Source organism: Solanum verrucosum, unplaced genomic scaffold (genome assembly GCF_900185275.1).
Source record: "Solanum verrucosum unplaced genomic scaffold, falcon-dt-bn FXZP01000103.1, whole genome shotgun sequence".
NCBI lineage: Eukaryota > Viridiplantae > Streptophyta > Magnoliopsida > Solanales > Solanaceae > Solanum > Solanum verrucosum.
Window position 1 is genome coordinate 9,164,094 of NW_026020048.1, and position 22,073 is coordinate 9,186,166.

A 22,073-nucleotide genomic window follows, 5' to 3' on the forward strand; every position below is an offset into this window, starting at 1 on the left:
TAAGTAGGAATTAGCGCTAGAACTATGTGGGTGTTAATTACATTTAAAAATGACGAGAGAAAAAAGACAAAGCTAAGCTAGCAATTACATACGTAAGAAAGGTATCTTAAGCACATGGTTAATTCATTACTAACTTACAATTCCTTACTTTCATGGTTAGGCATTTTTGTTTGATTTGTTGTCTTAAATTATTTAAGGAATATAAACCTCCCCAAGGACCATGGATGCTTGAGAATTCTTTTTTGACAACTTCCAAAACAAATGTTCTAACTTTTATTTATTTATTTTAACATTGGATTGGTGTCTTCTAGTTCTTGTATCTAAAACTTAAGGAATCCTCCTCAAAGTTCTCCAGAACTTCACTAATATTTTAATTTATCTTACTGGATTTTCCTAAATTAAATGTTTTCTCCTTGAATTGTTGTAATATTCTAGAATTGTTTTGATTTTAGAAAAGTTTGGAGTGAACTAGTGTACGTATTATATTGATTGATAGAGGACAAGAAGAGACAAAAGGTGATTCGCTTTCTTTAATCGTCCTTTTTTTTGGCTTTTTGTATGTTAGGTTGAGAATATTGACGTATGAGTTATGACAAAGCACGCGGCCTACCTAGTTTGATTTAATTTTACTAATTAATTAATTAATTGCATGTAAACTTGAAAAAGTGGTTTAGATTTTGGAAGAAGCAATAATGATTTCATGCTTTAAAATATGTTGACCAAAGAACCTTTAATTTATATGTAGGGTAAGGTTTTGCTAGAGAAAAAGAAAGAAGAGGGCATTTTTACACTACACATCAGTTCAACAAATTAAATTCCACAACAAAAAATAACGCTAAATTTACTAATTTTTACAAAGGTTTAGCCTTTATAATCATTGACTTGTATAAATGTGAGATGAAGATTATAATTTTTATCCGCCAGACAAAATATATATTAAGCCGCCAAACCCACGCACACATTTTTTTGGGGAGTGGGGTGGTTTTGCATCATTGCAATTTGCATGAAGGTAAAGGCCACAGGGGTAAATTAATTAGCTTTTTGGTAAATAGACAGGGAAGTTTTTGTAGCATGGGCATGAGAGTGGGAAGAATCAAGTATCGTACTTTTTTATGCAATATCACCACCAAGTTTTGTAGCATGGGTATGGGAGTTGCTTACTATTATTCTTGTTGAATATGAAGAATCACTACAACAAAAACATCTTTTAGCGGCAATAAATGTACACATTAACAAAGAGTGTGTTAAAGTATTTATCTAAGTTAATTGACATTGGATCCAATGTCGCTAAAGGCTGGATCGTTTGGTTGGGAACAAGTTATCCCAGGATAAATTATCATGGGGTTAGGATAACTTATCCCACCATTTATATGGGATAACTTATCTCATCACTATGATATAAATGATGGGATAAGTTATCCCAAATATGGAAACCAAACAAGATAAAAAATTTTTATCCCATCACTATTATTTTTAATCCCTCACACCAAACGACCCCTTTAGGGACATATACAAAGAGTGCTAATTGCCGTTAATTAATTGCCGCTAAAGATGATTATTTTTTTGAGGTAGTGAATGATCAAGAGTATTAATTTTGTTAACAACGAGCTATACGACATGATCTACTCAGGGATGCAATTAAAATTTACTTATTAATTAATTAAAGTTATCCACACATTATAAGTATATGATTTCATTAGTGTGTGCAACAATATATATATTAGTCTTACTATAGTAGTCTATGGTGTATAGCACTACCAGAGTTTTGTTAACTTATTAAGCCTTTTGCGTTTGTCTTGTCTGCGTACGAATTTCCAACGTCATGATAAAATAGACTTTGAGTTTAATTTATATCCCAAAAGTCAGTTCAAAGGAAGAAGGACGTTGTGCCTTACTCCTACTATCTCGTCTGGATTTGAGGTGAGACATTAATTCTCTCATTATAAGCCTACTCATGGCTAGACACTATTCGAACTAGAGCATACACAATCATGAAGCAGGAGTATATTCACAACCACCTCATGGCCTAAAATCGGACCCAAGATAAAAAAGTATTGATGTATATATTATTAATTAATGATATTGAATATATATGTTGCTTTAGTTGGTGCGGTGGCAAAGGTCGTGTAGTCTATTTGAGGTGGGGCGTGGTAGGGAAGAATAGAGAGATAAAAGCAAACGTATCACGTGGAGACAGATCCAAATAAAGAATAGATGGACCCAATATTAAGTCCGAGGGGTTTGGTGTGTTCCAAATGATGTTCACATGATGATGCTCAATCAGTCGCTTGCATGCCAGTACAGGATTCATATTTCTGGTGGATATCAGGAAATTGTACTGGATAACATGTCTATTTTAATTTGTTTCTACTCTTTTGGATATTTTTGCATGTGTCTCTCTTTTCAACAAGAAGAGAGAGAAAAAATTGAGTACTGCTCGATGTTTTCAGATTTTGAAGAATGTTATATTCCCTAGAGAGCAGTGTTACGTTTGTGATATTGCGTGTGGTAGGTATAAACTTTATGATTTAAAATAAATGTCATCTTTAACATATCAAGAAAAAATATAATTATTTTTTTCATTTCTTACCCTAAACATTAATAACTTATTCACCAAATCAGTTTTCAAGACCTAATACTAAACATTAATTAATTAACAGAGGTAAAATAACTATATCCGTCGTCATTATTTTTGTCATGAGTCTACCAAGTTAAAATATGACAAGTAAAAATGAATGAAAGAAATCATAAATTCTATTGTCTCAAATTGTCATTTTAGAAGTTCAATATAAAAGCCATTTTCCCTTAATATAAGACTACAAAACTTAAATTAGTATATGGTAATGACATATAAATAGAATCAATACTCAATAAAAAAAGATTATAGTTTGTAACATAAATAAGGATAAATATAGTAGTTAAATTTTCTCTTAATTAATATATTTTAAAAAAAGTATAACAGAGAAACACGATTCATAGTTAAAATACTAATAATTGTTGCAAGTGTCAACTTATAATAGTCATACCATCACTCAAAAACCCTAGGCTTCCTGTAAGTCGACAGCTTAATTAATTTAAGGCTCCGTGAGTTTTATATATAAAAAAAAATGGTAAGAGTAGTAACCCCAGTGGTTCTCATCCACAAGAACATTAAAATTATTTTTCACTCTTATTATTATATATACATGTTGTGGAGATTAAACTTGTTAGTAACAATCAATCTGCTAAATTAGATAATGACTTGTCATCCATCCTATCGATGCATGAGAATTTCTTTTTGTCTCCACGGTCACTTCAAGGTCCCTAGACGTAACATGCAAATTGTGGACCGCACACATACACACACGTATTGAAACATTTCCATCAACATTGCTACTTGAGTTTAACTAGTATCCATCTAGGGCGTAAACAAATTTAAAATTTTCACTCCACTTTTATGTGCTATATATATATAGCATTAAGTTATTTTATTTTTAAAATTATAAATTTCATAGTTTTATGGAGTGTAATTACTATAAACTTATTTATACTATCATTATCATTATATACAAGTTAAACATAAGTTATATACATTAGGGTCACATGTAGTAATTTATCTTATCTTTAAATTATCAATTAATTTCTGTATTTTAAGAAGATTTATTTATAGGTATTTTTTTTGAGATCGATAAAAGTAATTACTCCCTCCGTCCCATATTATTTGTCATCCCTTTCTATAAATAGTTGGACCACAATATTTGTCATTTTATAAAATTTATACATAAATTACCATAGTTTGCTTATTATACCCTTGATAGAATAGTTAATTAATCATGTCATTTATTGATAAAGTTGACTTAAGAAAACATTAAATAAGGGTAGAAGGGTAAAATCACATAATTTCTTAATGGAAGTGCAAAGTAAAATGGTGACATATAAAATGAGACGGAGGGAGTAATTTCTAGGCTGACGATTGATATAAGATTATTTACTATGTAGGGTAGGCCACCAAAAGGAAAGAGCAACAAGTGCAAAAAGTTTTATTCTCGGAATATATGAGGAAATAATTGTAGTGCATATATGGAATATGAAGTGACCTAAATGATTTGTGCATGATGATGATGATAAACCCGTGAGTGAGCCAAACCTAACTGACTTCAATCTTTTCCATTACGTGACAAAATCCCAACTCCCACATATTGACAACTCCTTGGCCGGCTACTTCACATGCCCCCAAAATCCATCAGAAATCTCACCTTTAATTTTCTCTCTCTGCCTCTGATAAAGAAGATGCAGTGCTATTAATCCGTTTTGTAGCCTTTGTAAAGTTTTTTCTTATGAGAAGTCCTTATTCATGCCAACCAGTCTCTCTTTTGCCCCAATTTTGACTTTAACAGCAGATCGACGAGATATATATATTGAGATTTTCCTCACCAGTCATTTTACTCTTTAAACAAAAAAGTTGAACAGTCAATTATTATTGATTCATTTCCAGAATATTGCAAAAAGTTCTCTCTGCACTGCTATTAGCCACTAGCAAACCAATAATGGATCGCTTCCCAATAATATTGTTCAGGTACCACTACTACTAGTCTAGTCTTTTTCTCTTGTCTTCTCTACTTATTTCTCAAAAAAAAAAAAAGAAGTTCATTTGGAAATACTTTTCTCTAATTCCTTCCTCTCATGATGCAATTTACTGAGAGTTTACCTCCACAAGTTTCATCATTTTCAAGTTTGATGATGAATAAGAATAGTAATAATACTAATAATAATCAGATCCAACACGCGCGTCCATGGCCTGGTTTTCACACATCGAAGAATTTGGGAAACATTGGGGATACTAATTGCATGGAACAGTTGTTAGTCCATTGCGCCAATGCCATCGACAGCAATGACGCAACTTTAGCACAACAAATATTGTGGGTCCTTAATAACATTGCCCCTCCTGATGGTGACTCGAACCAACGCCTAACTTGTGGATTCCTCCGAGCCCTAATTCTTCGTGCTGCGAAAATTGGGACCTGCAAATTACTCACTGCTAATCTGAATCATTCAATGGAAACTCATAAATTCTCCATTATTGAGCTTGCAAGTTTCGTTGACTTAACCCCGTGGCATCGGTTCGGGTTCACGGCTGCTAACGGAGCTATATTAGAAGCTGTGGAAGGTTACTCGATTATTCACATTGTTGATTTTAGCTTAACTCATTGCATGCAAATTCCAACACTTATAGATGCAATTTCTACTCGAGTAGAAGGACCGCCGTTAATCAAACTAACGGTAGCTGGTGCAACCGAAGATTTACCACCTATGCTTGATCTTTCTTACGAAGAATTAGGTGCTAAATTGGTAAATTTCGCAAGGTCACGAAATGTCATGATGGAATTTAGAGTAATTCCTTCGAGTTCATCAGACGGTTTTTCGAATGTAATCGAACAGCTACGAGTCCAAAATCTAATACGTCCTGATAATGGCGAAGCACTAGTAATAAACTGTCACATGATGCTTCATTACATACCGGAGGAAACAACGGTTCTTTCCAATTCATTCCGCGCCATGTTTCTTAAGGCGATTCGGAATTTGGACCCAACGATTGTTGTGCTAGTAGATGAAGACGCGGATTTTACTTCTAATAATCTCGTGTGCAGATTAAGATCCGCGTTTAATTATTTATGGATACCTTATGATACAGTGGATACATTTCTTCCGCGAGGGAGCAAGCAAAGGCAGTGGTACGAAGCGGATATTTGCTGGAAGATTGAGAATGTGATAGCTCAAGAGGGTATACAACGACTAGAAAGGCTGGAGCCGAAGAGTCAGTGGGTGCAACGGATGAGAAATGCAAATTTCAGGAGCAGTGGATTTAGTGAAGAGGGAGTTACGGAAGTGAAGAACATGTTGGATGAGCATGCAGCTGGGTGGGGGCTAAAGAGGGATGAAGAAGATCTTGTGCTTACATGGAAAGGACATAATGTTGTGTTTGCTACTGCTTGGGTTCCTCTTTAGTTAATTAATTTCATTTGACTTAGCTATTAACTTTTGTTTTATTTATTTTATCTCCATCAAATCTTCTTGATTATTACTCCATTATTAGTATTCCATATGATCGCTCTCTTCCTCTTCGTGATGAATATCATGAGCTTAATTATAAGTTAATTGGCTTAAATATAGGAAGAAAAAGTTGACCTTGCATAATAACATCTTATATTTTAAAATTTATTTTTATGACATTAGGTTGTGATCATGGGGTTTGAATCCTAGTTTTTCCTATGCAGATTTTCTGTATGTGGAAGTACTAATGAACATGCATGAGGTTTCCCTTTTTTTGGTGGAAATAACCTTAAGGCTTAATTTAGAGGATTTGTACTTTGAAAAATAAGCTACTAATTAACTCGTGATTTATAATTTAGATGCATGATTTTTGGTGCACTTAAAGATATGGTGACTACACTTTACATCGCACTTCTTCATTTGTTTGACGAGTTAGAAGAATAGAAAATTGCATTTTTCAGCAGGTACGTACCAGTTCTATTCCTAGAAAATATCCTTCTACCTGGTAGAAAAAAATATGAATTTCATGATCATATACATTATATTGAATTATGTTAATTTACTCTGTATAATTATTTTGATATATTTGTAATATTCTATTATCAATTTATTTACATTGACCAACCAATTAGTTACCAAGATAATTCTGGATTATATGGACGCACGAAACGATAAATGGCTTTACAATCTGGCCTATTTTGGGTGCAAATAAAGGTTGCATAAACAGAATTGATTTTGTAAGAAGTTCAAAGAGAAAGATATCTTCTTTTGCTAGAAATTAAGATATAAATTTGACAGCAACGAGACCTGTTAATTCTGTTTGTTTATTTGTTTTCATGACTTTTTTTTCTTCTTCAATACTCCACGCTCTCGCTCTTAGCTTCTAAATATAATTGAGATAATAATAATATCTCATATAGTTACTTAACTACAAATTTTTTTCTCTTAGAAAATCACGAAACTCTGTTTTTTACTTATAAAGCCACTCAATTTATTTAATTGATTTTTCATTAAAAATTACAAATATGATTATTTAAAATTAAAAACTAAAAAAAATCTTTTTAAATTATCTTATTGGGGAACTTTTGCAAATAACTACTGGAGTATAATAAACTTAATCTTTTTTAAGTTTGCATATTTATAGGTTGTAGCTACAGTTTAAGCTGTCTCGTTTGTATAATTCATAAGTTTGTAGAATTCACGGGTAAATTTGTACAATTCAGTTATTTTTGTATAAACTCGAAATAACGAATTACAAACATCAAAAGTTTAAATAGTTATACAAATTATATTATATAAATTCCGAATATACAAAAGTTATACAAATTAAATTATACAGAATTTGAATTGTACAAACATGTGAATTATACAAAACTAAAAAGTTGACCTGCGTAATTATAGCTAAAAGTAGGTCTCGAATTGTGATTAAGTCAAACTATAACTATGTTAACTAATTAACTAGTATATGTTTGCTTATACGCGTAATTTTCCCTTATTTTAATGATCCGACGCACTAAGAAAACCAAAAATTAAGAAAATTTTGATGTGAAATTTTGGCATGAACTTATAATTATATGCTATAAGAAAGTTATACTAATTAATAGGATATGATTGTGATGCATATGGAATCTTCAATTATTAAATTTATACAAAATTCCAAACCCAACAAGTTTGAAGTCTAGCTTGTTACAAGTCTTTGTAAGGTAGTATGCGTGTCCTTAGATATATATATATATATATATATATATATATATATGGGATCCCATGCCAGCACGGGGTCCAATAAATGTTACTGTTTCTGATTTAATTTATGTGGTACATATGAAATTTGAAGTTGATCAATTTTTTAGTATGTTTTTATATATTTTAAGTTGCTAATTATTTTTATTTAGAGTATGTTTTATGTAAATATATTATAAATCACAATAATTAACAAGTTAATATAAAAAAAAACTTATAAAAATTCATAGACTTTTGAAATTTCATTTGTATCACATAAATCAGGACAAAGCAAGTAATATATATGAAAATTAAATAAAACGTACTATAACTCACAATAATTAGCAACTTAACATATCTATATATCTATAATTCTCCCAATTTATGTGGTATAGATGAAATTTTTAAAGTTAACAAAAACTTTTTATATGTTTTCAAATATTTTAAGCAATTAATTATTATGATTTATAATACTTTTTACATAAAAAATTTATTTATATAAAGTATAAAAGAAAATTTTTTAAAAAAGGAAACATAAATGTCAGCACGAGTCCAATCTATGTTAATTTCTATGTTTTAATTATTGTAATACCGATTGAATTTGGAGAGCCAACTAAATTTTTTTAAAGGATTTTTTTTATAAATTTGTTAATTATTATAATTTGTAATATTTTTATTTATTTTAAACCAATATATGTTTTTCTCTGTCTCAATTACATGAGACATATGAAATTTGGGAGTCAACTAAAATTTTAAAATATGTTAAGTTGTTAATTATTATACCTTATAGTACTATTACGTGATTTTCAAATAAAATATGTAATTTTTTTATTTCAATTTATATGTCATTGATATAATTGCATATATTAAGTAATAAAGAATTAATGTCTAAATTATGTGACACCTATGAATTTTGGAGTGTAAATCAAATTAGTTATATGATTTTAAAAAAATAAAGCGGTTAATTAATAGGGGTAAAATGATACTCACTATGTCATTAATTGATTTCTTAATAAATGTGTCAATTTAAAAGTGGACAAGTAATTAGGGACAGATTACTTATGAGATATTTCTTAGACATTTAAGGAGAATGGTACATTAAACTAATCTCCATTAGAAACATGCAATTAGAAAATTTCATAATAAACTAACCAAAAATCAAAAATCGCTCAAAAATTGGAATTAAAATTGAGAACAGATCTACCTCCAACAGAGACGAAATCAGGGGAAGGGATAAGAATACCAAAATCTGCAAAATCAAAACAAAAGAGTGAGAAGATTAAGAAAACTAAAAACTTATAAAAAGAAAAGCAGAGATTTTACCATAAATATTTTCTTGAAAGAGGCAAGATAATTGAGAGCTCTAATTTCCTGATATCAGCCTGAAGCAATATCAAGGCCTATGATGGTGGCTACTCTCATTCTTCTTTCGATATATATTTAGGTCTGCATGTCCTTTAATTTAACGATAATTTGGTTCTTATCTTGAAATAATTTGCTTTTTATCTTGAGAGTGCTTGCTAGAAAACAAATTACACTATTCTGTTTTTACGGAAAATAATCTAACTACAAGTGAGATCATATTTAGGAAAAAAGACGACAAAGCAATAGTAAAAAGATAAGAACAAGGATAAATCTAAGTACAAATAAGACCAAATTCATTTGTTAAAATTTATGAATTTGACTTTGACCACTTCAATTCATTTAATGTACTTTATTAAAAAATAAAATAAGATGACTAAAACATAAGAATAAATCTAATTACAAGTAAGACCAAATTCATAATTTAAATTTTATGAATTTGACTTTGACCGTTTCAATTCATTTAATTTACTTTATTCAAAAATATTTGTGCTTTTAATAGAATCGGATTCAAAACTATTGAATATATATTAAATGATCAACTTCATGCAATGGAAGAATTTGTTATTAGCAAATATATTTTAACTTATTTGATAAAAAATATATTCTTCCTTATTTAATAGATGTAAAATTTGTGAAGCTTTATTTTTTTCACAATCTTCATATTATTAAAACAAATAATAATACTACGATTAAACAACAGAGTAAATATAAAATTAATCAAAAATATTTAATTTTAATGATCGCGCGAAGTGCGGCCAAGTTCTCTAATTTAAAACAAAAAAGTAATATTTAAATGGGTCTACTATAGAATTCCTAGAAATCCAACTTGAAAAATTATGTTAAAAATGGAAAATAAAAAGTGAAATAAATTTAATTGAGGGTTATCCTTCGTCTATCCCATTTTATGTGACACTTTTTATTTCTCGAGAATCAAATAGTTTAAGTTTGACCATAAATTTGCGTATGATATCTTCAATTTTTTTAAAATGAAATTTATATATTTGTAAACTACGTAAAAATCAAAATATTATAATTCATGATAATTAATAATTCAAAATATTTTAAAGATCTATGAAAAATTTAAGATCAAAGATAAACTAAAGAGAGTAAAAGGGGAGAATGGAAAGTAGAAAAAAAGAAAAAAAAAACGAATATATAGAGAGAGAAACTGAGGAAAAAAAGTCAGAAAAGTAATTATTCATGTGAGTTATTGTATATGTAGAAAGACACGTGTACAATTAATGAGTCACAATTAATTTTATAGTACAACTTGAAATGATTTGTGTACAATTTGGTAGTGCCGTGTTCGTCCTCTAAAGTCTCACTTCTAATAAGGAGTAAAATGAAGCGGGTCCAGATATGGTACAACTTGTATGACTTTTGGAACCATTCCTTATTGCTTTTCGTACAACTCTTTAATTTAATGAAGTGAGTCCACATATGGTACAACTTGTATTAGTTTTGGAACTATTCCTTATTGCTTTTGGTACAACTCTTTTATGCTGTGTTGGTACACCCTAAGTGTCATTGGTACAACTCTTTTATGCTTATCCTATCTTTCTCACATATCTAGTATCCGATACATGTGAATACACCAGATACATGTATCTAGTGTGTATCTAATGATTCACATATATCTGGGATACATAAACAAATTTCGCTCGCTTCCTTCTTGTTCTCGCTTGCCTCTCCCTCTATTTTAGTGTATTTAGTGGCAAAAATATATGTATCTAGAAAAAGAAAAAAAAAGACTTGAAATTTGATATGAAATTATCAATTAGTGAGATACAATGTATTTATTTCAAACTATAGAAAGTATTGATGGTTCCGTCATTTGATTCTAATCTGAGCTATTAACATGCCCAGGTGTGGGTTTTCACGTAGTTTAAACACAGTAATAACTCACACGTCTTTTTTCCCTCTTCCCAGTTCCCACCGACGATTCCCAAGGAGGAAAATGGTGATTGTTCCGATTTCCCTTTTTGCTTCCTTTTTTGCTTTGCTGCTTCTTTATCATTCTTAACTCAAACTTTTCTATTTCTTTTTATACATCAAAGATGCATATACTGTCCACAAATAGTTGGTCATAAGAGTTGTTGTCAAGGTCTGGTTCTGTATAAGGTATCTGATTCATTGTCTAGCTTTGACGTTTTGACCAAATAAAAAAAAGTTATGTGAGGAAGATAATCTTGGTATAAAGTGCTAAATATGATAAACTGATATAAGTCTCTTAACTAAAATAATTTTTAAGAAGAAATTTGAGGGTGCCCTATTCTCCATCAACTTTCGAAAAGGTAACTTCTTGTTTTTCAATCATGAAAAAACACTCCCAAGTCTTCAAGAAAGCAAAATCTGAGCAAACAAATCAGTGACTTTCAGACTGAGTACATACTTAAATCTATTAACATGTAAAAAATGTTATGCAATCAACCATTTCAAATGAAAAAGAAGTGAAATATTTTTCTGCTAAAGCATCACATTAGTCATTTTTTCAAATGTACATATCATGATCTTGTTTATTCTCATAATTTTCCTTTGGTTCTGTGCAACAATATTTGAAACACCAAAGAACTGTCAAAATATCCGTGATATGTGCCTTGTAAACACCATATGCTTTTCATCAGATATTCTCTTTGCCACTTAAAACCGACAAAAAACATTAATGTTCAATTTTCTATTTCAAAGTTGCTGGTGAAACTTTAGTCAAAAGCACACTAACTTCACCAATCATTCTCAAATTTGATATTTAATCTCACTAAAAGATCTCTATAAAATCCAACAACACATAATCTAAATAATACACAATTTGGGGAAACCCAATTTAAAAGTCAAATTTTGAAACTAAAGACTTTCTTCGTCTAGATCAGACAAAAGAAGCCACATTATAAAGCTCAAATGGTCTCCAAATCATTAACAAACCATCACAATTCAGTTCAATAAAATTTTATTTTGATATATCCAAAACGCCAAACTTCAAATTCCGACATGAAGCTTCAATTTTGGGGAAAAATATTTTAAGCTCAAAAACTTATTTTTAATTGAGTTCACAAACTAAAATACAGATGTTTGAAAGTAAATAAAATTAGTGCATGTGTGAATAATCAGAGTAGGAGATTTGGAAGCCAGTCAAGCCAAAACTGAAAATTTGTTTTTTAAAAAGTAAATAGTGAGCTATCAAATTGAAATTTTTTGAGAAGAAAATCAAAATAGAGAGAGACAAAATTAATACTATTTCCTTCGTCCCATTTTATATGTCACCTTTTTAATTTGCATTTGCATTAAGAAATGAGGTAATTTTACCCTTATGCCCTTATTTAATGTTTTCTTAAAACAACTTTATAATAAATGATGAATATGTTAGATTTCAAAAATATAAATGCATTTGGATGGCTATTTAAATTTTAGAGTTTATTTTTTGAGCCAAATTTTTTCACCAATTAATCCAAAAAAATTTAAAAATCAAGTTTTTCCCACCTCAATTTTCCTATATATTTTGTGTAAAATGTTTTTTTAATATTTTTATATATAAATTCTTAAAGCAAACATGACAACATCACAAAATTCCTTTGAACTTTTTTAAATGTCATCTTCCTTGATAAAATTTGTTGAAGCTTCAACTTTCAAGATTTTTGAATTTTTTTTCATCTTTTATTTTTAATTTGTTTGTTGATATTTTTTTTAAAAATCAAATTTTATAGAATAAGTAGTGAATAAAGAAAGTAGTTAATTAATGAATGAAGTACTCTCCCAATGAAATTAACTACTTGTAGATTTCCTAGGTTAGTCAAAGTAAATACATTTTTAAGACTAATTAATTAATCTATCAAGGATATAATGGGTAAAATATAATAATTTATGCATAAATTTTATAAAATGACATATATTGTGATCCAATTATTTTTAGAAAGAATTGATATATAAAATGGGACGGAGGAAGTAACAAAGATCCATAGAATTGAGGAGAGAGACAAATAAAAACCGAAGATTGAAAAAGGAGAATTGGAAAACAGTAGTCAAAGCACAAAGAGGTAAATATGTGTCAGCCTAGAAAGGAAAACAACAAAAGCTTAATACTCCCTCCGTCCCTATTTACTTGTCCATATTTCCTTTTTTAGTTGTCCCTATTTAGTTGTCCATTTTGACAAATCAAGAAAGGACAACAATTTTTTTCCTATTATACCCTTATTTACACTTCTTGAAAATTGTAAAAGTGTATGTTGTTTCCCTCCAATTTATTTCACTTTAATTCAAATAAGTGGTTGTAATTTTGAAGTGAAAAAGTTGTCATAAGGGTAAAATTGTAACTTCATTGTGCTAATCATTGTTGCCTTAATCTGTGTGTCATTTCTAAAGTGGACAACTAAAAAGGGACGGAGGGAGTACGTATTAACATTACAGGAAAAGTGGTACTATTTACCAATAAGACAATGACTTGACATCAAATTATGATACAATAAATATTTCTTTTTGTACAAGTATTTGTTGCTATGGTCGTCCTTTAGAAGTGCCATTTCTAAATAAGAAGAAGAGTAAAATATATATATAATTATCTCGAAGTTTAATTGTATATCAATTATTCATATCACATCGGTGTACTGCATATATAGCATGGAAACAAAAAGATATTATTGAAAAGGTCACTAATTTAATTTGATTAGACATTTCTTTTGATAATTTAGCCCTAATTAATTGTTAGTAGCAAAGGCTGTGCTTAGGGCCATTATCATTTAGTACTACTCCCCCGTTTCATTTTATATGAGTTAATTTGACATGACACAGAGTTTAAGAAATAAAAAAAACTTTTAAAACTTGTGGTCTAAAATAAGTGATTGATATTTGCATGCCTTTTATTAAGAATAAAATGAACATTTTGAAGTTTAAATTATTATTTAATATAAAAACGTGTTATTCTTTTTTTATTGACTAAAAATAAAAATAAGTCATATAAACTGAAAAATAGAAGTACTAACTTATCAACGGTTTGTGAAATTTCGTACATATGAAAAATGGATTTCACACATAGTTTTTATTCAACAATTACACATCCCACAATAGGACTGTTATTTTTCATATAAACATTAGAAGGTTCAAGTCTAGTCCCCTTATTCAGGACTCACCTTCCCACAAATAAAAATATAAATAAAATTATATCCTTGATAACACTCAATGAACTAATTTTTGCCTTTAAAAGTAATTAAATAATTTATTTTATTTTAGTCGACAAATTTAATCCATTAAGCTAAATAGTGGCCATTTGTGCAAAATGTCCCTTCAGTTCATTCTTCCACAATCAAACCGAATATTTCCGTTCCTCCCTGTCTTCACACCAACTCGGCCCAGTTTTGTCATTGCAGTTGTAAAAGCATTTTGGAATGATTTTGAGTTACTGGCCCAAAGGTCCACAGTTCCCTTGGACCTTTTGTCTGTATACAGCACCTGATCTGATGTGAATAGGCCCATACCTTGTTGTAAATTTTTGTAGTAATTATTGTCAAATGTCCTTGGAGTTTTGGGATCCATGTCAATGGCTATCCTTGGGTCAACATTCCTTGGACACATCCCTTGTAATTGAGCTGCATATTGCTTGTTCAGAGTTGGGTCTATTAAATTTTGAGGGCTGAAGTTGTAGATCCGGTTGGAAAACTTGCCACAATGAGAAAATCCAACAGAATGGGCCGCTGCAAATTAATGTTACAACAAGAGATCTTAATTCCTTGAAACATTGGATGAAGTAGTTCATGCATATAAATTATTCCATTCTGGAAGATTCTCTTAATAATGTCTGAACTTTTTTTTTCCTTTTGTCTAGTGAGCTGGCTGAAGAATAATTAACCAAATAATTGAGTAATGGTTACGTCTGAATCAATAACACGTGCTAAAAAGCAAAAGGTCAAATGTAAAATGATAAAATTTTACTCCAGCAGTCCAGCTAGGTTAGAGCCTAATTATCAGGAATTTAGGACCTTGACGAGTGTTTTAATAATATTAAATATTACTCTGGAGTCAATTTGATTAACTTTCCAAACTAAATTAGATTACATTAATTTGATATTTTAAAATAAAAAAAATAGATATTTTAAAATTATATGAGAAGTATACTATAAGTTGCAATTTTTTCATATTGATATGATAAGAAAATATATCTTAAAATGTTTAGTCAAAATTCATGTCATTTGACATTCAAAAAGAAAATTATGACAACTAAAAATAAACGAGGAGAGTATATACTGATAACTATGTTGCATTTTATTTAGTGAAACAAACCTTTTTATGTACTATATTTGTGTAAAAATTTACTTGGTAACTCCTGATATTGAAAGGAGAATTTTCAAAACAGATAGCAAGATCAATTACTAAATATAACAATTAATATTTGATGTGCGCTTAATTAATAGGTATATAAAGAAATTAATTAACAGAAAAATTACCAGAAAGGGCGATCATGTCCGCCTGAGTTAGACCATGAGAGGCAAACATAGAATTGAGTTGATTGAGATTGAATGTTGGTTTTGGCAGCTTTCCTTCTACATTCGATGCTTTTGACGTGAACCCATCAAGCCGTCCTAATTCCACTGGGTACCATGGTCCCCCAGACTACACGCGAGTTACAAAATGAGTTTAATTTCTATATACAGCGATAGCGACTTTTTATCATGTCAGGTAAGAATGTAATTATTTATACGAACCAGCTGAATGACGTCTCTGGTAGCTAAAGCAAGAATGTCAGCACAAGAGACTTTATTTTTACAACGCGAATTTGAATCAACAGCGGCTTTAGCTTTAATCACAGTATCAAATCCATCTCCTGCCAATGATAGATTATCTGAATGATCCTTCTCAGCTGTGTTCCCTGGTGTTGATGATACAATCACTGAAGCATCACATCCCTAGTTCCAATTATTAGAAAAATAAACGTAAGATTTATTTCTAATTGTTGGTACAATTGGGGAAGGGACAATTATTGTACTCAAATTCACACCTATCGACTCTCAGTAGTATCACGATTAGAAATTATTGGAACAGAGTACGTACCTCAACAAAGCAATCATGGAAGAAGAGACGGAGAACAGCAGGGACAGTGACAAAAGTTTGTTTGAATTTCTGGTTAACAACATTTCTAACAATGGATTCAACATTAGGACAACTATTCGCGTAATAATTCGTCTTTAATTGTGCAGATGCCAAGTTAGGCAACAACACAATACTAACTGAAAAAATTGATAATAATACTGACATAAGAAGATTTAGACGACCCATTTAATTTCTCTGGCTACAAAATTAAGTACAATGGGTTATGCAAATGTTTAATTGAGAGCAAAGAATTATATAAGGGACATAATAATATATAGAAGGCCAGTTGGCCAAAGAATCTTTTTTACTTAACAGAAGAAGTTGAACATGAATCGAAAGCAAAACACAAGTCGTAATTTGATTTATGAAAGAGACAGGATACCGCTGACAGTACTGTCTATTGTATTGGCCGCCATGAGATATGACCAGCCCAGCCCAGCCCGTTCAATTGACCCGTCCATTTATTAGTTTAGTTCATTTTAGTTTAAGTTATTTTAATTCATCTAAAATTAGGATTTGTTTAGTCCTAAGAATACTTGAAAAGGGGTGTTTAGTCATATAGCTTGGTAATTTATTTGTCAAGTATCCCAAGTTTCAAATACTAGAAAAAACTAGTATTTGGGCCAAATTCTAATATTTGGGAATTTTAAAAAATTCGAAAATTACCTCAAACTTTTATATTTTATAGATGCCCATTATTTATTAATTCCAACTAATATTTGTTACTACCATTCTCCGAAAAAGTTTGAGTTCTAATTTGAGTGATAAAATTGAAAAGAAAGAACAATTTGTGCTTAACGGGTTATAATTATAATTGAATCAATGACAAGTTTGAGTATGCGATTAATGTATTGTCTTGCCTATATTGTTATTTTGTTATTGTTGATTGTTATCAATTATATTATAAGGTTATTTTTTAACGGAACATATTCATTATAAAATGATGATATAAATTTATGAGTATTTTTTATAATTTTTAGAACTTATGGGTATAAAAACATATATTTTTAAATAGTCAAGGCCAAACACATAGTGAAACTTCACCTAAATATGATTTGCCAAGAATATTTTAGAACTTGGGGGTAAACGCTAGCTTAGAATGAAGTATAGACCAAAATGATTCATGAAGTGATCTTGTAAACATTGAAATTTAGTAAGAAACAAAGCAGATTGAGTTATGACTTGTTTTTTAATTTATTTTAGTTCAATATACATTATATTTTTCTATATCGACATCTTATTCTCTATATATACTCATGAATATAATTGTTTTTAGCCGATCGATTAAATAGGTAATTTGCCCTTTATTAAATTCATACTCTAACTAAATAAGAGATCGATGATGAAAAAAACTGAAGGCTGCTATTACATGGAGACAGCTGGAAATTAGGACCAGCAAGTGGTATGCGCTTCCAAACAGATCTCTGTGGGCTGCTAATCTTCAAAACTAACCCTACACAAAAGAAGATTAAAAAAAAAGGAGCAATAATTAAGGGTACTATACTTTGATCACTAGAAGGAAAAGTGACAAAAAAAAAAAAACATATGTATAAACATGTTTAAGACAATACACGTGGAAGTAGTTAGAAAAAAAACATTCTAAATTTGAATGGATCTAGCTAATCCAAGTTATAATCATTATGATATAGTTAAAATTATTGATGGGAACGATGAAATATATTATCTCCTATAAGACTATAATCAATTACAATTTGAATAAAAAAAATACAAAGATCTCATATAATTTATTAATTACTACTAAATTTTTTTATTCTTTTTTATTGATATCCACTACAAAATATTCATATTACTAAATATTCGCACACATTCTATCATCTCTTCAGACTTTACTGGTCAAATCAAATTGAATATGTTATTAGTCCATAAAACCAAATATCACAAGAATCATGAAAACCTTTAGAATTTAAAATCAGTGTAAAAAAGCTACGTAATTAACATGCATAAGGTTGCCTTTTGCAATCGTCCAAAAAGAAAAAAGAAAAGTTAACCATATATAGGTGTAAAAATTACGTCCACTAGGAAAAAAGAAAAATTACTCCCTCTGTCCATAATTACTTGTCTACTTTTGAATTGACACACCTATTAAGAAATCAATAATTGACATAGTGAATTTATCATTTTACCCATATTAATTATGAAGTGAATGTATTAAAAATTTAATATTTTCAAGAAATTTTACCTTTTTCAAAGTAATTAATTGATGGTATAATAGGTCAAAAAAATTGTCCTTATTTAATTTGTCAAAATAAATAAATAATTAGGGACAACTAAAAAAAATGTAAAGAATTAATTAGGGATAGGGGGAGTAGTAAAGATAAGATTCCCACATTGATTCTTTGTCATGTGGTTTCCAAGGTTTCGCATATGGCAACCACACCAACCATAATTAAATAATACTTAAAAAATTATAATTCCGAGATTTAAGAACAACTAAGAATCAAGATTCTTACTAAGCAACTTTATTTATAAAAGAAATAAATAAACAAAGAAAAATGAAATTTAACAATTATTTTGCTCACCTAAAAAGTAATTTTAATTTTATATATACAATAACAATTTATTAACAAAAAGAGACCCTTTATAGATTAATATCAAAGTCTAAAAGAGTTAACGTATTGAACATTGGATATGGGCTTAATTAAACCAATAATAAATTGCTGGCCATGATGGCGAAATTTTAAGTCAATTACTATTACTACCCAATCCGAGATCTAAAAGCTATAATTTTTAATTTTTAATTTGCGATAGACGTATGCTGGCTTTGTTGAAGGGACAAAAATAATTAGTTCTTCAATTAGAATTATGACAGAGACAAACATGCATGATTGCAACATCATGTGGACGCCTATACGTTATCCATGGTCAAATAGTTAACTAAACAAGTATTATATCATCTTTAGATTTATTTTTATTTGATCATTATATAAAAAAATAAATTATTATTTTTTACTTATTAAGAAAAGATTAAAAAAGCATTATTTATTATAAATATTAATTACTTATTTAATTATTTTTCATGACCAAAAACAATGCATCAATATAATATAGATATTAGGGTAAAGTACTTATATTAATCATTACTTATTAAAGAACGTACAAAATTCAAAGTGGACATTTAAGTTGCTAAAGTATACTCGTAGGAATTAGTAATATTAACACCAAATGATAAGAATAACTAAATAAATGATACCTGCACGGAAGGAATAAACTTAATTAGTGTATAGTGTTGGATTTCTTTTGATAGAATTAATATTAAGTAGGTTCATTTGAAAGCTTCTTTTTAATTATTATATTTTTTGGAGAAAGGGAAGATGTTGGTGAGGGATTATAAGGTGTAGAATATAGTACTCACTAACAAGATGAAATTTCAAATAGTCAAACCAATTGAATTACTAAAATTTTTCATTTGAAAGCTATAATCTGAAGAATGAAAAATTAATATTATGTATTTGCACTAATTACCTTTTGGTTAAAGACAATATATGACATATTTTTTTGTTCTCGAGTCATATATCTTCTTAAACATAAGGTAATTAGGAAATTTTTGGCATAAGACTGCAAATGCTTCTAATTTTCCCTTCTAAGGAGCTAGGATATATGTTGCCCACCAAATATTTTGATTTTATTAAAGTAAGATATGGACAAGAATGATGAAAAAAATATAACAACTGTTTTCTGCTTTAATTTTTAAATAATATACATAGTTTGTTTGAAAGCTCTTGTCATAGGCATAATTTACTTCTACAAAAAAGAGTAATCATCATTTGGGAGAAATTATTGTCCTCTTCTAAAACGCTAAACATATCATTGTACAATGAATAAAGGTTGTAACTAAACTTCTTTTTTCTTTTTTCTTTTTTTCTGCTTTCTTTTCTATATTTTAATAATAATATTTTTTCTGTCGTATTTTTCTTTTTTGGTGAGACGTTACATTCATGGTTTTGCGAAGCTAATTCAAAACTCTTTGTAAGACGTTTGGTTCATTTTCAAAATAAGGATATGAGTTTGGGATTCCATAAAAGAAATAATATAGGATAACATATCATTTCGGGACAAGGATAAATTGTATTCATCAACAGTATGGATAACTCTATATAATTTGGATTGATAGTTTCAAAAAATAGGATATTTAAGACGACACAATTAGTCAAATTACATATATTTCAATTTATATAACTCAAATCTAATGTGAAAATGAGACGCAAATTACATGGTTGTCGCTTTTATTCAATACTAATACTAAAATAATATAATATGGATTGATAGTCGGAAGAATATGGTACATTACTAGGAAACAATATATTAGAAAGGTAAATAAGAGGAGTTTAGGGTCAGGTTTTATTATTTACCAGGAGGGGAATTTATTTTTAAAAATTACAAAATAGGGAATAGGAGAGGAGCTTAGGGTCAAGTTTTAGAATTAACAGAGAGAAATTTATTTTTTAAAATTACAAAAAAATGAAATAGAAGAGGAGCTTTGGATCAAATTTTAGAATTTACAGGGAGAGGAGCAAATTTTAAAATTACGAAAAAGGGAATTGGAGAGGAGCTTAGGATCAACTTTTAGAATTTATCGAGAGAGGAACTTATTTTTAAAATTTACAAAAAAATTGTATTATAAATGACAATAATTAACCACCTAAAATATTCTTAAAATATATTACAAATTTGGCTGACTCTAGAAATTTCACATGTGCTCACATAAATTGGGACAACGAGTAACATATATTATTTGAAATTTACATAAAAAACATTATAATAATAATAATTAATAATTCAAAATATTTAAATTGAGACAAATAAATTAGGGGAATTTTCGCATATAGCCACTCAAAAATAATTTAATTATGCTTCATAGATATAGTTTGTTAATTACGATTAGTAGCTACATGTTATAAGGAAGAAAGAGACGAGCGAGATTACAAGAGGGAGGAGAGAGGTGAGCGAGAGAGGGCAGAGAGTGGAGAGAGACAAATTGTATATATATATCTGTCAAATAATTGTATATATGTAACTGCTATACATATGTATTTGTATATCTGGCGAGCGAGCGAGAGAGGGCAGAGAGTGGAGAAAGGCGAGCGAGATTGAGAGAGGGAGGAGAGAGAGGGCAAAGAGCGGAGAGAGGCTAATTGTATTTATATATTTGTCATATAATTGTATATGTATAATTTGTATTTGTATATGTATAAAAGAGGAGAGATACGACGTAATTACAACTAAAGTTAAGTTGTGAGCCGTAATTAATCCAAACTATAGCTATGTTATCTAATTAACTAGTATATATTTGTTTATCCGCGTACGGGCGATTGGATCTAGAAATAAAATAAGATATAATCAGATAACTCATATTTAAAAATTCTTTGTAGGGAAAATTAATGAGTAAAATTTTAGGTTTAGCAAACATAAAAATCATATTTGTATGCTAGCTATCGTTTGTATAATTGCGCTTCATAGCAAACTTTATGTTTGCTATGCCTATTAATATGTATATTTTGGTATACATATACAAAAAGAATCAATTGTATAATCTGTTTCGGTATACATATACAAAAGAATCAATTGTATAATTTATGTTTGTATAAAGCGAGAAAGACAAAAGAAAACTAGGTATGAGAAGATCTGTATTTATATAATTATAAGTATATAGGACAAAAATATATGTATTTGTATATACAATTTTCTCTCGACTTATACAAACACAAACATAATTTATACATTTGTGTTTGTATGAAGTGAGAGAGGCGAGTGAGAGTGGCGAGCGAGATTCTCTGGGGAGAGAGGCGAACGATAAGATATGTATATATACAGTTTTCTCTCGTTTTATACAAACACAAAATTTTTTTTATACATTTGTGTTTGTATAA

At 29.3% G+C, this 22,073-nt stretch overlaps 2 protein-coding genes across 2 annotated transcripts; one reads left to right on the top strand and one right to left on the bottom strand.

Annotated features, from left to right (window-relative positions):
- Positions 1-4,106: 4,106 nt before the first annotated feature.
- Positions 4,107-6,023, top strand: LOC125822935 (scarecrow-like protein 32). The gene has a single exon (XM_049502396.1). The coding sequence runs from the start codon at positions 4,663-4,665 to the stop codon at positions 5,983-5,985; it is 1,323 nt and encodes a 440-aa protein (XP_049358353.1). The 5' UTR covers positions 4,107-4,662; the 3' UTR covers positions 5,986-6,023.
- Positions 6,024-14,112: 8,089 nt separating this feature from the next.
- LOC125822940 (peroxidase 51-like) lies at positions 14,113-16,437 on the bottom strand. Its single transcript, XM_049502401.1, has 4 exons — positions 16,147-16,437; positions 15,801-16,001; positions 15,543-15,708; positions 14,113-14,792 (listed from the first exon to the last, which is right to left on the bottom strand). The coding sequence occupies exons 1-4, from the start codon at positions 16,369-16,371 to the stop codon at positions 14,386-14,388; spliced, it is 999 nt and encodes a 332-aa protein (XP_049358358.1). The 5' UTR covers positions 16,372-16,437; the 3' UTR covers positions 14,113-14,385.
- Between the last annotated feature and the right edge of the window lie 5,636 nt (positions 16,438-22,073).